The sequence below is a fragment of the Delphinus delphis genome, chromosome 11, assembly GCF_949987515.2.
Source record: "Delphinus delphis chromosome 11, mDelDel1.2, whole genome shotgun sequence".
NCBI lineage: Eukaryota > Metazoa > Chordata > Mammalia > Artiodactyla > Delphinidae > Delphinus > Delphinus delphis.
The window spans coordinates 18,395,830-18,414,451 of NC_082693.1; the positions used below are offsets into that span (position 1 = coordinate 18,395,830).

Below are 18,622 nucleotides of genomic sequence, written 5' to 3' on the forward strand. Positions count from 1 at the left end.
CTAGGGCCCCTGTTGTCTCCTGAATGTATGTATAAGTAGATAGATGTATTCCACCTACCATCATTAGTCCGTTGTAGGATATTTCTTATCTATTTATCCATCTATCTGTTATCTATCAATCATCTATCTAATTATTTGCTTACTGAGGGACAGCTGGGTTGTTGCCAGTTATAAGCCATTAGGACTAATACTGCAGTGTACATTCTTGTACACACTTCCTCATGTACATATGTGGGATTTTTGTATATACCTGGAATTGAAATTGGTAGATGGTAAAGAATGTCTATCTTCAACTTGATTAAATACTGCAAAATTTCTCTCCATAGTTTTATTTTTTTTAAATAAATGTATCTTCCCATCAGTAATGTACACTTGGCCCTGTCAGAATTCAAAAACTTTTCCAATCTAATGGATGGGTATAAAATGCTGTCTGTTGTTGTTTTAATTTGCATTGCCTTGATTATTAGTTATAGAAGTATTATTTTTGTAAGCTTATTTGCTGTTTGGATTTCTTCTGAAAATTAATATTCTTTTCCCATTTTTCTCTTGGGTGGTTTGGTTTCTTATTGATTAGTGGTATTCTGAATACCAATCCTTTTTTCATCATATATGTCACAATTATCTTTTATCTTTTTTATGACTTAATTTCATGAAGTTTTAAATTTTATTGTTTTCAAATTTGTCAGTCCTTTTCCTTCAGGGTGTTTGCTTTATGAGACTTCTTTATAAAATCTTTCCTTAACTTGCAGTCATGGAGACTTGATCCTATATTTCTATATTTTCTTTTTCTTTTTTTTTTTATGTGACTTACTTTTTATTGAAAGTATCTTGCATTCATGACTGATGCTTTCTGGGTTATGCCATACATTTTAACATTAAAGATTAAATTATTTTTTACATGCAAGTAGTGTTTATGGTTTTTCCCACATAGTATTACTGATTATAAAAAGATGACACACCACATGGGTTAAGTGTCTTTTTTAATTGAAAAGCCAGCAAACTGCCTAATTCTGTTTCCTCCCAAAACACAAACTGAATAGTAACTGAACCTCTAGCCAACATATTCAAAGCTGAGAGGATTAAAAATGCAAAAACAAGTCCTCAGATCCAATTAATGGAGCCCTGCTACATACAGGCTAATCAATACCAGTGGTACTCTGACTCCAGGAAGCTGGAAGACATTCTGATAACCCCACTCTGATAACATTTACCTCAAGTAGCCTTTTTCCAGTTTCCAACTCATGAATAAAGATAATACATTGTTAATTCTATTTCAGAAAACTTTTGCAAGTTGTTTTACTTACAATGCCAACTTTTAAAGCATTTTTATTTATTTATTTATTTAATTTATTTATTTTTGGCTGCATTGGGTCTTTGTTGCTGCACATGGGCTTTCTCTAGTTGAGGTGAGCAGGGGCTTCTCTTGTTGCAGAGCACAGGCTCTAGGGGCCCGGCCTTCAGTAGTTGTGACTCGTGGGCTCTAGAGCGCAGGCTCAGTAGTTGTGGCGCACGGGCTCAGCTGCTCTGTGGCATGTGGGATCCTCCCAGACCGGGGATCAAACCCATGTCCCCCGCATTGGCAGGCGGATTCTTAACCACTGCACCACCAGGGAAGTCTACAATATCAACTTTTAAAAGTCACTAAACTAAAGTTAACCGGACAATAAACTAGGCAGAAATTGCTTTACAAAAAGAGGGAGAGCCCAAAATGCTACTTTCTATGGAGAACCCACAGTTCAATTTTATTCAGAGCAAAGAAAAAAGAACTTTTGATCATACTAGAAGAAACTGAGCCATAAGTTTGGAATCAGTACTGAAACTACACATGCAATGAGGGCAACATTCTGCTAATACAACTGATTTGCTGCTGCATTTGTGGACTGTTTTTCTGATATTAACAACTATAAACAAAGCAGTGCAACTAGTATTTGGAACAATCCTTACAGTGTTACAGCATCAGACACAAAATGTCACTTCTCACACCACTGGTTTTCTTTGTGTACCTGGGCTTCCTCTTCTTCAGTAAAATCTTTTTTTTTTTTTTTTTTTTTTTTTTGTGGTACGTGGGCCTCTCACTGCTGTGGCCTCTCCCATTGTGGAGGACAGGCTCCGGACGCGCAGGCCCAGCGGCCATGGCTCACGGGCCCAGCCGCTCCGCGGCATGTGGGATCTTCCCAGACCGGGGCACGAACCCATGTCCCCTGCATCGGCAGGCGGACTCTCAACCACTGCGCCACCAGGGAAGCCCCAGTAAAATCATTTTTGATATTGAATGTCTTTCGAATCTCCTCAGGAATTTTCCCCTTGATCATATTGGCAACAGTCCTGCAGGTAACATCAAGCAAACCTTTGATGTCTAAGTAGTTTGCTGCCAATATAAGCTCAAAAAGTGTTCCTTGGTCAACTTTCAGGAATTCTTGATCCCAAACAGGGATATCATCTGTTCACTCTTCTTTGTCCTCACCATCTTCAGGAGGAGGCAGATCATCCTTGTGGTGGGTGCACCCCTGAATGACCTTTTTTAATATTGCTGCATTAACATTTGGCAAGGGGACTGGACCAACATCTCCTTCATCATCCATTCCCAAATCTTCCAACATGGTCTTAATAGTCACAGATTGTTTCACAATTTCAACATCAACTTCAAATATCTCTCCACCAGAACTCTGCAACTTAATTGAAGGCATGGTGTTAGGGCTCAAGGAGATGGCGGGCCAGCGGCTGATGAGAGCAGGGTGGCATCTGCAAAAAGAAAAACAGAAAAGTGGAAAACAAGGCCAACCAATCCTATATTTTCTTATACACTTTTTTCATTCATTCATTCACATTTTGAAAATAACTACTGCCTTGTCAAAGACATAAGTATGAACTAAAGCCTCTAGTTTACATGAGGGTTCACTCTTTGTGTTGTACATTTCTATGGGTTTTGTAAAATTCATGTCATCTATCTGCCATTACAGTATCATACAGAGTAGTTTCACAGCTCTAAAATTCCCTGTGCCCCATCTATTCATCCTTCCTTCCCTCTGGCTAGACACTTGGCAACCACTGATGTTTTTATTGTGTCTAATATTGTTTTGCTTTTTCCAGAATGTAATACAGTTGGAATCATTTTATAGCCTTTTCAGATTGGCTGCCTTGACTTAACAATATGCATTTAAGGTTCCTTTTTTTTTTTGGTGGATTGATCCCTCATTCCTTATTATTGCTGAATAATATTCCATTGAATAGATGTACCAGTAGTTTTTGTTGTTTTAGTTTTTTTTATTCTTACTCACCTATTCACAAATATCTTGGTTGTTTCCAAGTTTTGGCAATTATGAATGAAGATTCTATAAATATTCATGTGCAGGTTTTTTGTGTGGATGTACGTTTTCAAGTCATTTGGGTAAATATCAAGGAGAATGATTATGGATCACATGGTAAGACTATGTTTAGCTTTGTAAGAATCTTCCAGACTCTTCCAAAGTGGCTGTACCATTTTGCATCCCACCAGTGATGAATGAGAGGTCCTGTTTCTGTACATCTTCACCAGCATGTGTTGTATTTCGGATTTCAGCCATTCTAATAGGTGTGTAGTGTTATCTCGTAGTTTTAAGTTGCAATTCCCTAATGACATGATGTTGAACATGTTTTCATATGCTTGTTTGCTGTCTGTATTTCATCTTGGGGTGAGGTGGCTGTTCTGATCCTTTGGCCATTTTTAAACTGGGTTGTTTTCCAATTGTTACGTTTTCAGAGTTATTTGCATATTTCAGATACAAATCTTTCATCAGATATCTGTTGTTGCAAATATTTTCTCCCAGTCTGTGTCTTGGATTTGCATTCCCTTAACACAGAGAAGTTTTTCACAGAGCAGAAGTTTTAAATTTTAATTAAGTCTGTAAGCAGATAGGCTAGGGGGTCCCCAGAGAAAGAAAACCAGGCATGGCTTTCTTGACATAAGAGAAGCCATTTTTGGCCTAAGCCATTTTGTGATCTAAGCTTGGCTGCAATGCTTGCCCTTGAACAGGTCTCAGTAATTAATGATCTTAAGGGAACAAAGGAATGTAGCAACAGTGGAAAAGCAGTCAAGCAGCAGCAGTTCAGCTATAAAACAGTCCTAGTTCCTCCTCAGTGGATATACGTAATCTGATACATATCTTTGAGTTGTTCTACAGGAACTAAGCAACCCCCCCCCCCCTTTAGTCCAAGACTAAAGCTTGGACTCTGTTGACCTTTGCCCCAATAATATGCTGAATTCTCCTTAACTCAAGCATATTCATGAATATGCATGTTCCCTTAGCTTAAAACTTCTCCAATTTTGCTGTTCGAGGAGACGTTGCTTTGGGAAAGATCCCTGGTGTTCTCACTTGCTGCAAGTAATAAATACTACCTTCTCCAGCTCTTTGCCTTGGTTGTGTCTTTTGGCTTGACACCCACGAAGAGGTAAACCCTGTTTTTGGGTAACAGTGGGATCAAAAAAATTTTCCCATACAAATAGCAGTTATTCCAGTACTGTTTCTCCATCCTTTCCTAATTTTCAATGTCACTTTTATCATATTCAAAGATCTCACACGTGTGTAGGTCTTTTTCTGGAATCTTTATCATGCTCCACTTGTCTATTTGCCCATTCTTAAACCGTTATATCATAAATCCTGGTAGGATGTGTTCTCCCAACTTATTCTCTAACCCTCCCGCCCCGACAAAGAATTATAGCAGCTTCTCTTCGACCTTAAGTTTTGGTGTGAATTTTAATGCCACTTTAACAAGTTCTGTGAAATACGCAATTGAGATTTAATTGTAACTGCACTATACTTATTGATTTGTTCAGTGAAAACAGATCTTTTTAATAAGTATCTTTTCTTATTCATGGATATGGTTCATTTCTCCATTAATATAATTTCATCCATAAGGGTCTTACACATCTTTTGTTAGTTTTATACTTAGGTACCTAATAGTTTTTTTGTTTTTTTTTTTAGGTCTTTCTAGTTATTAATGGATACTTCATTAAAATTACAAACTTGTATAATCCCCCAAATAATTTTTGTAATTTGCTATTAAATCATTTCACAATTCAAACCATAGCTTCAAAATTCTTAAAATGCCAACTGTTTAATAATAAAAAATACAAATTATACAAAGATACAATAGAGGGAATTCCCTGGTGATCCAGTGGTTAGGACTTCACGATTTCACTGCCGAAGGCCTGGTTGGATGGGGAGCTAGGATCCAATGGTGCCGCCCAAAAAATTAAAAACCAAAAAAACCCAACAACAACAGATACTACCTGAAATGTGAAATTAGTATATTGATTATTTCTCCCCAAATTGAAAGGAATGCATAATTTAGAGTTTCTCCTAGTATACGATTTAAAAAAGAGACTAAGTCTGGAAAATGTTGAATCAACTGTCTTGCTGTCTATAAAACTCTCTTCTCCTTCTTTTTAATTTATGAAGTTTAACTTTATTGATAGTGAGCTATTTATTTTGTGATTTACAAAGGTAAGTAGGTTCTTTCTGAACAATCAGAATGTAAACTGATGTTAATGAGATAAACATTTTGACTGTTAATTAAGCTGAGTCCAGTTAGCGACTTAATTTACCACTAACAAACGTATTCACCATTTACCAAATGCTGCAGGCAAGACATTAAGAGGTCAAATCTCAACCCATTTTCCTGAAATCACTGGGAAAATTAGGAGGTCCCAATAAATTACTTGTGGATTACCCAGTTTCCAATATTCCCCTAGCAGGGGAATTAGGTGCTATAAGACAATGAGACTAAATGTTTGAAGGTAGCCCTTTCAAGGCCCACTCAGGGATACCCTGAAACAGGCATCTAGCGGCTGAGCCCCAAAACTCCATTCCTTCCATCTTCATCCTACACTATAACCTGTTTTGGCTGACTCTGAATAACTCTCGGTATGATCAAACATCTGGCCTTAAAAACACATCTTGAAGTGCAGTCGCTTTCTTACCCAAATATCTTAACTGTCCCAAATACCATGATCTCCGTACACTGCTGATGGGAATTTAGTTGCCAACCCAACCATGTGGTTAGTCCTCAGCACACAGCGGCTCCGAGATCAAGGAGACCCAGTTAACCCAGCTTGCCCAGACTCAGGCCAAATTCAGAAGCTGATCCTGGAGTTATTTCAGGGCACTTCCCTGGCTTCCCAGAAAAACTCAGCCCTACCTCAAACCCAGACCCCAAGACCCTCCCGATCAGGTGAGCTAAAGCTTCAGAGCCTTTCGTTCGGGGCTTGGCAGGGCTCAGGATTATTCCAAGCGGGAGCCCCACGTTTTAAAGACTAGCAGCACGCACCGCACTGTCCGATAACGGCCGAGGAACCTAACTCCAAGCACTAGGCCCATTGTGCCCGCGGCTAGAAACTCCGCCTTGATCTTAACGCAGCCGAGGCCCCGCCCCGCGCGTGACGCCAGCGTCAGGCCAGTCCCGGCATGCTCCGCGCCCGCCGGCGGCCGAGCGCAGACGAGACGGATATTCCCCGTGAGCAGTCGCTGGTCAGTTCAGCCGCTATCCAGACCTGGGTCGGCGAGAGTGCCGCCACCAGCTGTTCTCCTACCGCTCTGCCGTTATTCTGAACGCCCCCAGCCCTCCCGCGAGGGCGCCCCGGGACGGAAGGATCCAGCAGCCTGTCGGCGCCCGCCGTTCTCGTGGTCGCCGTCGCCGTCGTAGTTGTGGTAGTCTCTGCCGTAGCCTGGGCCATGGCCAATTACATCCACGTCCCGCCCGGCTCCCCGGAGGTCCCCAAGCTGGACGTCACGGTGCAGGATCAGGAGGAGCAGCGCTGCCGGGAGGGGGCCCTGAGCCTCCTGCGACACCTGCGGCCGCACTGGGACCCTCAGGAGGTGACCCTGCAGGTAACGCCCACACCTCAGCCCCGGGTCTCAGCCGACCTTGACGCGGCCCCGGGGGGCCGGGGGGCGGGGGCGGTCTCACCATCCCTTCTAGTCCCCAGTGAGCCGGCAGGACCTCTGGGAACGTCGTCTCCCCCCGTTCTTTGGGAAGTGATCCTGTATTTCCTCCGTCACACCTAGGAAGGTCACTCCCCCTTTTCCTTCACCATTGCTTATTGAGGTCGTCCTGAGGGCGGCTTTTCTCTTTCCAGAGGCGGCTACGTTCGTGACGCACCCCTTCCACCTCGGGAAGGTTCCTGTTGATCGTTGCCCCTCCTCCCACTCCCCTGTCCCTTCTAAGTGCGAAAAGAACGTTTTCCACTCCCTTGCGAGGGGTCCTCGCTTATCGGCCCAAGCCACCATCTCCTCGCCTTTCACAAATAATGTGGTAATTAATCTCTGATCTTTTCATTTCCCTTCCCTCCCCTCCCCCGTCGGTGTACTCCCATTGATGCTCACCCTAAGTCTTACCTTCTCAAGTCCTGGGATTGGCGACAGTACTCGATTCCAAAGTAATGACCGAGGTCCTCATGGGTTCTTCGGTAGCCCTGCACATGTTATTTTATTTGTATCGGTACTTCTGAAAATGTTTTAGTCATCTTAGTAAAACTAACAATATCTGATGTTAGAAGGATCAGCGGCTTGTGAATATTTCTTTTTCCTGAGCCACAGTATTCATAGATAGACAAAAATTGGGAGAAAAAGTCCTTAAGAACCTATGCATTTTTAAATAGCTTATTTCTAATAAGTTACGATTAAGCATACATGAAATTTATTTTGAATACTAATTTGTATTTAACTTTTGGAGTTTCAGATACTATATACGAAAATGAACCTCCTTTTCCCTTGCAAACACAGAGTAATTTTAAAGGCTGGCATATTTTAGGTTTGTTTCAAATCTGAGCAATAATGTAAGAGTATTCATTTGAAGTAGCCACATCATCTGCCTTATTTTGTTGACTGATTTGTTTCAGCAATGTTAATTGACTTAACAGTATCTCAGATTCTTTGGTAAAGTAGTCACCTATACAAAAATGAATAAAACATGAACAGTGCCCTAGGGCCCAGAACAGTTCTCAACACTTCAGCTTTCATGAATGTTGGCTTCAGTTCTTACTGCCTAGAAGAGTTAGGAGCAGATTAAAAGGACCCATATGTTTTGGAAAAAAGTTAAGACAAAAATTTTGAAAATTTAAGGGAATGTTTGTTAGCCAAGTATGTAGGACATAGTGAATCCAAAATGATTTTCATGTGTAATTAAAAAAAAATAGTATATTTTCTTTAAGGAAAATTAGTTTAATTGAAACTTACAATTTGAAACTCTAGACTTCTTTAGTTTATTATTCATTAACTTATTTGTAGTTTATTATAGAAGATCTTTATATTTATTAAAATGAGTTATATTCTGGCAGTCAATTATAAATTAAACAGATATTAATTAAAAACATTGCTACTTCGTGGTAAACTCTGGTACTGGCAAACCATATTACTTTTTAAGCAGAGACTTAAGAGTTTGAAGCTTTGAAGACTGGAATTTCAGTTGATGTATTTGTCTGTAGAACAGCAGGAATAGCTACCCAGAGGTACATTAGGTGTGTTTTTAATCATTTAATCCCCCGAACAACCATTTTAGATAGGTACTATCTTTTTAGGTGAAACTCAGTGAAGTAAAGCCAGGATATCGGTTTAAAAAAAAAAAAAGGATAAAATATGCTAACATCAAACTGTTTTTTGATTGTTGTACTTGGGATTGAATCTTAATCTGATACCCATGTAGCAGCTTTTGACTTTAAGACCTTTGGACTCATTGTCCAAACTTCTAATATACTTATTTGTAAGTGAAGGTAAATACTACCATTTTTTTTTTGCCCTTAGGGTGATTGTTATTTAGAAATATAATCCCTCCATTTGCAAGTAAAGCTATTGATCCAGAAGCTGGAACAACTGCTAAGCAGAGTAGATGGTTATTCATTTCTCAGTATGGTAGATCTGACTCCCACATTCTAGGTCATTATAAACTCTGCTTTTATGATGCTTCAGGATTTCTTTAGTAAATATCAATGGGAATATTTTCTTTTGAGATTTGCTTTTATATCCTTTGAGGTATAAAGATAAACATCATACCTAACATAATAGTCAACAGATTAAAACAGGTATCAGTAATGTAGCCCATATTTTAAAAAGATTTTTTCTAAAATTCTTATGTGAATAAAATGCTTTAAACATACCTTAGAAGCTTACTCTAGTAATACTTATTTTACCTGGCACTTACTCCTACAGCTGAACTATTGAGAGCATTTTGGAAAATCCAGAAGCAAACAGAAAAAGACTTCAATGCATTCAGAATAATAGACGGCCCAGTCTTTGCTCACAACTTATGGACACAGGGGATAATATATCTCATTTTAGATAGAGTCTTAAAAAGTTTAATTATTTTTTCCCTATCTGTGCAAAATTAAAAGAATACAATATAAAAGGAGTGGTGAGCTTTGTGGAGTGTAGTATCTTATAATGGGCAGAGTGGTTCTAAAACAATACCAGTCACAATGTTTTTTATTTAATAATATTTTACTATTTATAAAGAAAGCACTTTCACATACATTCTCCCAATGACCCTGTGAGATAGATGTAGACTGTTAATATGTATTTTATAGTTAAATGAAAGTGAACTTGGGAGTTTGTAATGGTAGATCTGAGATGAGAACTCATCTTATGAATTATTGCTCTTTGAGAAAAGTTTATGTTTGTATATTATGATTAAGACAGGGAAGCCATTTCTGTGTGAAATCAGTAATTTTTTAAAAATTAAATCTTTGGCCCATAGAAAGATTTTGCTTTAAGTTCCTTAAACATAAATTTGCATTACTTTTCCACATGTGACATTATTTTGGAAACGGGATTCACTTCAGCTTTCTTTTAAGATAGTTACTATCTAATAGTAAAGTATTTGAGTGGGTGGTAGGACCTAAGACTATTTGACTATGGCTAAGAGAGATGTGTTGTTTGATAGGTTCCTATATATGTGGATAACATGTGGCCAAAAAGTCAGGAGCCTACTGTACTAGTTTATTTTCAGGTATTAATAGCTGTGTGACTTGGACTGAGCAAACCACTTCACCTCTCTGGGACCTCAGCGTAGTGTAGTGGAAAGAAGATGGGTTTTTTTTGTTTTTGTTTTTGCTTTTGCGGTATGCGGGCCTCTTACTGTTGCGGCCTCTCCCATTGCGGAGCACAGGCTCCAGACGCGCAGGCTCAGCGGCCATGGCTTACGGTCCCAGCCGCTCCGCAGCATGTGGGATCTTCCTGGACCGGGGCACGAACCCGTGTCCCCTGCATCGGCAGGCGGACTCTCAACCACTGCGCCACCAGGGAAACCCAAGAAGATGGTTTTTGAGTCCTGATTCCAGCCTTTTGTCACCTTTGGCAAATTTTAAAATCTCTATAAAAAGGACTTACTCTCTACCTTGGAAAATAGTAGCATAGTAGAAAATAGTAGAATTTAACAACTATAGTACTCATAGTCATTTTACTACTAGTACTAATTTTACTACTTTACTACTAAGAGTATCAGGAGAATTAAATGAAATACGTAAAATTATACATAGTATGTTTTAGTACTCCAACTTCCCCCAGGCTCTCCCCCCACCATTTGTAAGTGGAAAGTTGTTATGAAAGAATTGTAAGCTCCTAAAATTCAGTAATTTTAACATGTATTTTTTTGTACTGGCATAATGCTACTTCTCAGCAGCATTCCTTGTAGCAGAAGGTAGCCATGGGAGAATGGAGGAGGGAAGGCTTAATAGAAGATGGGGTACCTGAACTGAGCTTGGAAGGAAAGATAGGAGATGGAATGGGGAAGTATTTCTGGGCAAAGAAAAACTGCTTTCACAAAAGCTAGACTATGAGTATCTTGGACAGAATGGTGTATGAACAAGAATAGAAGTGGGAGTGATTTTCAAATAAGGGAGTGCTTAGATACGAAGGTTTTATGCCTCTTTAAGGAGGTGGTATTTTATTATCTAGGACGTGATGGGAAGCTGGTGAATGTTTTTAAGCAGGTAAGTTATATCATATATATTTTAGAGAAGTGGCAGATTACAATTTAGGCAGCATTCATTGAAGATTTGAAATGCTTTGAATTGGGGATTAAGTGATCACTTACAAAGGACATTGGTGGTTTTGAAACTGATGGTTATTGCACACTAAGGATGCTAAATCAGTATAGTGGGTTGAAACCACTTCAGTTTAAAAAGATGAGTTAAAATAAGATGTGATAGGATAGATCAGAGTGCATTGCAAGTAATAAGGTAAGTATTATCTTGTGAAGCTTTTAGTTTTATATAAAAGTATATATGTACTGAATTAGAGGATAAATACATTTCTTTCTGTGTATTGCATTAAAAAATGTTTGTGAAAGACTACCTAGGAGAGACTTATTTTAGTACAGACAAGCGGTGCTGGGATCCAAATTAGGATAGTGGCCTTGAAGATGGAAATAAGGGACAGATTTGACATTTCAGAAAATAAATGTTCAGGACTTGTTAATTGCTTGCAGGTGAGGGAGGAAGTGGGAAGCTTAAGGTTTTTTTTTTTTTGTGGGTGACAAAAATAAGGGAAGTAATGAAAAGTATATTTAAGGAATCAGGTTGTATTTTTCAGAATTTTATCTTTTTTTTTTTTTTCTTTTAATCTTTTGGCCACTCTGCGTGGCACGTGGGATCTTAGTTCCCTGACCAGGGGTTGAATTCACGCCCCCCTGCAGTGGAAACACAGAGTCTTAATCACTGGACTGCCAGGGAAAGTCCCCAGGATTTTGTCTTATAAGGAGTTATTTTTCTCTGATATATCTGATGGACTATAAATAGGTAAATTTTTATCACCCTTTTAAAAACTGTGAGACACAACAAACAAACAGAAAAATGAATGAAACATAAATTGTTGTAGAATAAATACCTTCGTAACCCCAGCCCAGGGAAAGAGAAAATATTACCAGCAGCCCAGAATATCTCCCCTTTCTCTTCCTGCTCCTAACTTTTCCCTCCCTCTAGTGGTAATCACAATAGCAGTTTAAAAAAAAATTGTTAACAAACAGAATATTTTGAATTAGTCATTTTTTCCAGTACTCTGAGAAAATATACTGTGTATGAATTTTTTAAATAAGAGACTATATGATCATGAAGTAATTTAGTTTTACTGAAAAGATATATCACAATATTAAAACTTTGAGTAGAAAACTACCCACTTCCTATTCATAGTTTATTAAAAAAATCAACTGTTTTGTTTTGTTTATTACCTTCAATTTCTCCCTTAAATATTTTACATAGTTGTTATTGAACCTTATGTACAATTTTTAAAAATTAATTTTTATTGGAGTATAGTTGCTTTACAATGTTGTGTTAGCTTCTACTGCGCAGCAAAGTGAATCAGCCATACATATACATATATTCCCTCCCTTTTGGATTTCCCTCCCATTTAGGACACCACAGTGCATTAAGTAGAGTTACCTGTGCTATACAGTATGTTCCCATCAGTTGTCTGTTTTATACATAGTATCAATAGTGTATATGTGTCAATCCCAATCTCCCAATTCCTTCCACCCCACCCCTTTCCCGCTTGGAATCCGTACATTTGTTCTCTATGTCTGTGTTTCTATTTCTGCTTGGCATATAGGGTCATCTATACCATTTTTCTAGATTCCACATACATGCGTTAATATACGATATTTGTTTTTCTCTTTCTGGACTTACTTCACTGTATAACACTCTCTAGGTCCATCCACATCTCTACAAATGACCCAATTTCGTTCCTTTTTATGGCTGAATAATATTCCATTGTATATATGTACCGCATTTTCATTATCCATTCCTCTGTTGATGGACATTTAGGTTGTTTTCATGACCTGGCTATTGTAAATAGTGCTGCTATGAACATTGGAGTGCATGTCTTTTTTTATTTTTATTTTTTTTTGCGGTACGCGGGCCTCTCACTGTTGTGGCCTCTCCCGTTGCGGAGCATAGGCTCCGGACGCGAAGGCTCACTGGCCATGGCTCATGGGCCCAGCCGCTCCGCGGCATGTGGGATCTTCCCGGACCGGGGCACGAACCCTTGTCCCCTGCATCGGCAGGCAGACTCTCAACCACTGCGCCACCAGGGAAGCCCTGCGTGTCTTTTTTAAAATAAATTTATTTATTTATTTTTGGCTGCATTGGGTCTTCGTTGCTGCGTGCGAGCTTTCTGTACTTGCTGTGAGCGGGGCTACTACTCTTCATAGCAGTGCACAGGCTTCTCATTGTGGTGGCTTCTCTTGTTGCGGAGCATGGGCTCTAGGCGCACAGGGCTTCAGTAGTGTGGCACACAGGCTGTTGTGACTCACGGATTATAGAGCGCAGGCTCAGTAGTTGTGGTGCACAGGCTTAGTTGCTCTGCTGCTTGTGGGATCTTCCCGGACCAGGGATCAAACCCATGTCCCCTGCATCGGCAGGCGGATTCTTAACAGCTGCACCACCAGGGAAGCCTCATGTGTCTTTTTGAATTATGGATTTCTCTGGGTATATGCCCAGTATTCTGGCTCATATGGTAGTTCTATTTTTAGTTTTTTAAGAAACTTCCATATTGTTTTCCATAGTGACTGTATCAATTTACATTCCCACCAACAGTGCAAGATTGTTTCCTTTTCTCCAGACCTTCTCCAGCGTTTGTTTGTAGATTTTTTTGATGATGGCCATTCTGATGGGTGTGAGGTGATATCTCATTGTAGTTTTGATTTGCATTTCTCTAATAATTAGTGATGTTGAGCTTCTTTTCATGTGTTTGGCCATCTATATGTACAATTTGTATTCCGTTTTTTCATGTAGCCTTTCATAAATATTTTCCCATGTTGGTATGGTATTGACCACAATTTTTGATAGCTACAGACATAATATTTGGTCATGTTAAACATCATGTGACTTAATTACTTTTAAAGTGAGGTTTTAAAAAAAATTGTAAAGAGTATAAAGAGGAAAATTAGAAAGGCTCATATTCTAACCCTGTTGATTTTGTTTAAAAAATACAAATGATACACATGCCCTTAAAAAACAAGGCTATAAAATGAAAAGTAAAAAATCTAGCCCCCCCAACACTGAGTCATTCTCCCCAAAGATAATTTTGTGAACAATTTCTTTTGAACTTATAAAAAATTATCAAATTATAGATTTACCAGCGTACATTATCTACCTATGTTTATAAATATAGTAAATATAACTATATTCTTTTTTGTATACATAAGTAAGTTATTCTGTATCTTGATTTTAAAAATAATATATCTTAGACATCTCCATGTCAGTATATATAACCTGCCCCATGTTTTTAAAAAAAAATTGAGTTGTTTTTATTTTTTAGGTATTAAAAAAAGTATTGCAGTGATCTGCTTTTATACATATATTTTGGATAACTTTTCTAAGTATATCCATAGAGTAAATTCTTATTAGTGGAATTAAAAGGTTAAAAGTAAAAGAAAAAAAATCATAATCTTCAAGGAATTGGCTCACACAAGTGTGGAGGCTGGTAAATCTGAAATTTGTAGGGCATTCTCTGGTAAGCTGGAAGCTCTCAGGCAGGAGTTGATGTTGTAGTCTTAAGGCAGCATATGTTCAGGAAAACTGAAGTTTTGCTTTTACAACTCTTCACCTGATTGAATGAGGCTCATTCATGGGGACTAATCTCTTTTACTTGAAGTTATCTGGTTAATACGTCTGCAAAATACCTTCAGAGCTGCATCTAAATTAGTGTTTGAATAACTGGGTATTGTAGTTAATCCAAGTCGACACAAAACTGTTATGCTATTTCTCAGTTTCATATAATTTATACTCCTCAAAACAGTGTTGGAAAGTATCCTTTTCTCTATACCTTGTCCAACCTCTGATATTAAATTAAAAAAATTTTTGCCGGTTAGATACATGAAAATGGTATTTTGTTTTGTTTTTACATTACTTTTAATTTTGTTATTTTCGAAGATGGTGGAATCCAATAGTTACTTCCACAAAACGGTTAACTGACATGCATTAATTCCATCTTTCTAGGCTTATGGGCTGGTCCAGTAGCCATTGTCTTAAAGAATAATTGAAGCTTGTCTTTCCCGTTGTATTGGCCTGTGCAAGCTCATTCATTTGAATTCAGTAGTTAATCGGTCATTTTAGACCATAAATAAATATCGAAACTCTGCTTGGTATCTTAATCATCTTTAAGGACTAAAGAAATTTCATAGTAGCTAAGGTAGAGTTTAATATTTTTATCATCTCAGGGTTTGTAGTTGCAGGGCAGTGTCACGTACTGAAAGGTATTGGATTATGTTTTGGGCTTCTCAAGATGACCTTCAAGTTCACTGATAATCACTTTAACTTCTAAGGTGTCATTAAAACTGTAATTTCTTTTTGTCCACCGGGTATTCTGTATTGCTTCAAAGAGCAACCTCTGCAGGTTTGGGCAATTCTTTAAGTTCTTAATTGATATGGTCAATTAGTCCTGGCTGAAGGGTGAATTTATGTCTTCTGTTACAGTACTAAAATAGGGGAAGTGTTACTATAGAACATATTTATCTCAGTATTACATTCTGGCAAAGGAGACAGAACCACCTCTCATAATACCTGTTCCAGCACTCCACTTTGCATACAAATATTCACCATCAACAGTGGCATCCTCATGTCCTCGCAGGGTAACTTGCTCCTTTAAGAGTCTCTCACATAGGTTTTGGATTCAGTGCATTGGGCTTCCCTGTCAAAAGGTTTCTTCTCTACCTCTAGGCCATTTTACCCACTTATGTGAATTTGGCCTTGGGTTCCCAGCTGCTGAGGGTTGGGCCAAGATCTTGGCCTCACAGTCAGTTTGCTTATTTCCAAATTGGTGGCAGACTCTTAATATCATCTTTGTACCCTGGCTTTTTAAAATCTCCCAAGCTAGAGTAAATATGGTGGATTTGTTCGGGGCACTCAATGCTGGGAGACCACTAGCAGGTCCCATCAGTCCATCCAATCTGATAATGCTTCATTAAAAAGTTTTGCTTCAACCCCATCAATGTCTGCTTTATTCATCCAGTTTTTTGATAACCATGAAAAACTTTCACTCTATTGGGACAAGTCATTTGCCATCTCCCTTATCTTTTCTGCTTACTTGTAATTTAGTTTTCTTACTATCTTCCCTAAGACCTGTAAAGGGAAGCTTGAGACAGCAAATCAGATCCAGCATCCTGAACAGTTTATGTTGGTAACAGGAGAGTTACATGGGGGACCCATGTAGAAGGAGAAACCTTTATCATGGTATTCACCATGACCTAGGGATGGGGCATATTAAGTGGTTGAATATCCTGGTCGCTGTAAGGCCAGTCTTGTATGGCCTGCATATGCAGTATATCAGCCACTTCATCTGGAGTGATCGATCCACTTTGCATGCAGAGGAAGGACCGCACAATTCCCCTTCTCAGGAAACCGACTTAGTAGCCACTTCTATCCATTCTTCCAGTCTAGCAGTGTTGCTGGGATTAGGTTGCTGTATGTTTGGGTTAGTTGCAGCCATTCAGGACTGTTCAGTAGTAAGCTGTGGGTCCTGCATTAGCCTAAACATGCCATGGACTTCAAACCATAGATTGCTCCTAACTTGACCATTCTGATGATGAGACAACTTTACACTATATCCTCAGGTTTCAGTAGTTTCCTTATTTTGTGCCCTTCCCACCTGAATCATTTTGGTAAACAGAGGATGAGTTACAGAGGTCAAAGAAGAGTTATCTGCTGTGGAGCACGAACTCTTTTGTGACAGTTCTGTGCTTAGCAGCCTGATGTTGTATCGGACCATCTGGAACCCGGGTTGGTGCAACATCAAGATCTACCCTAAAACGGTCTTTATCTTTCTGTCGTAGGTAGTATGGCTAACAGCAGCCAAGGAATCACACATTTAGCCAATTTCTCATTATTTTGCACTTTATTGTGGATTCAGGGACAGCTGTTCTGGGGTTGGAGCTATCATTTTTAGGTTTCACTTACTTTTACCTCTTGTAATAGATGACAGCATGCCTGCTGTTTCATACTGTGGGGAATCTGGCAAACACCTAGGCATCAGGGATTGATCATCCACTGCCCCTTCCTTATTCGTTTTTCAGATAATACTTAACAATGTTACAGTGAGTCTAGGGTCATGCTAGCGAACCCATAAACTTGAGGGTGTATCCCTGAAACAGATTAAGAGTCATGACATCAGGTTTTTATCCTGTTTTGCCATTGTATGACTTTGGAAAAATATGAGAACTTACCTAGGTCATAGTTTTTTCATTCTACAAATCGATCATTCAGTCTATATATATAAAAGCAAACATTTATTGAATATCTCTGTGTTCTATGTTCCACTCTTTCTCAACGTTTTAGTAATTACTCTCTGAAGAGAAGGTTAAATTATGTTAATTTTTACCTAACAGGAGAAATTAAATACTAAAGAATAGGATTTTGCAGGTAGGGTCGAGCTTTAGAGAGCCACAAACCATTGTAACATCTCTAGATTTTTTTCTTCCCTCAGTAACCAACTTTTGCTCCTTTGGTGGTGATATCATCTCTGTTGAAAATGTAATACATGAAAGAAATTTTATTTTATTTTATATATATATGAGAGGATATGTATCTGTATGTATATCTGTATCTCCTCTTTAAGATAGTAAATTAAAATTAATTAAATTTAAACCAAAGTACTAAAGTACCTATGCATTTATTTTCAGTTTTAAAAACCTTATCGTTTTAGGAAATTTTCTCTAGGGTTACTGTGAGTTGAAGGTAATCAAAAGATTAACTGGCAGTACATTTTTTCTGATCTGAATATTACATTAACTCTTTTCTAGTTAAATTTGTTGTTGATGTGTGATATACATAATAAAAAGTGCACAAATCTTAAGTGTAGAACCTGATGAATTTTCCTACAAAGCAACCACACCCATGTAATAAGTATCCAAGTCAGGAAACAGATTTGGGAAATGGTACCCCAGAATCCTCTCTTACACTCTTTTGGAGTCACTATCCATCAACTCTCCCCAAGCAAGTGTTACTCCTATCCTGATTTTATATCGTAGCTTTCCTTCTCTATGAATTTTTTTTAATGGAATCGTATGGTATATACTTTTTTTTGGGGGGGTGGCATATGCTAAAGTTATGAGATTTATTTCTGTATATATAGTTAGTTCTTTCTTATTCTCATTGTAAGAATATACCTCAGTTTATTTATCTTCTGTTGGTGGACACTTGGGTTGTTTTCGGTTTTTGGCTATTACAAATTATGCTGCTGTGAACATAGCTGTATGTTTTTTGATGAGTGTGAATATCTGTTTCTGTTAGGCGGATACTTAGAAGTAGACTTGCTGGATCATCTGGTATGTATTTTTAGCTTTAGTAGATACTTTAAGTTTTCCAAAGTGGTTGTGTCAATTTATACCCCTAATGGCAATACTGTATGAGTGTTTCAGGGGTGCTGCATTTTTACCAACAATTGTTATTATCTGTCTTCATTGTTATCATTCGGGTAGGCATTAAGGGTATCTTATTATGGGTTTGATTTGCATTCTCTTAATAACTAGTGCCTCTTTTTTCTGTGGGTCGGATATTTGAATGTCTTCTATTTTGAGATGCCTGTTCAAGTTTTTTTGGCTAATTTTTCTCCTGGATTATTTTTTTCCTAATGATTTGTAGATGTTCTTTACATATTCTATA

At 38.4% G+C, this 18,622-nt stretch overlaps 1 protein-coding gene and 1 pseudogene across 1 annotated transcript in view; one reads left to right on the forward strand and one right to left on the reverse strand.

Annotated features, from left to right (window-relative positions):
- Window positions 1-1,736: 1,736 nt before the first annotated feature.
- LOC132434464 (S-phase kinase-associated protein 1-like) lies at window positions 1,737-2,712 on the reverse strand (annotated as a pseudogene).
- Window positions 2,713-6,450: 3,738 nt separating this feature from the next.
- Window positions 6,451-18,622, forward strand: part of ETNK1 (ethanolamine kinase 1) — a 68,841-nt gene continuing 56,669 nt past the window's right edge. The window contains exon 1 of the mRNA XM_060024434.1: window positions 6,451-6,866. Within this exon, the coding sequence (XP_059880417.1) occupies window positions 6,711-6,866 (156 nt within the window). The 5' untranslated portion in view covers window positions 6,451-6,710. The remainder of the gene's footprint in view (window positions 6,867-18,622) is intronic.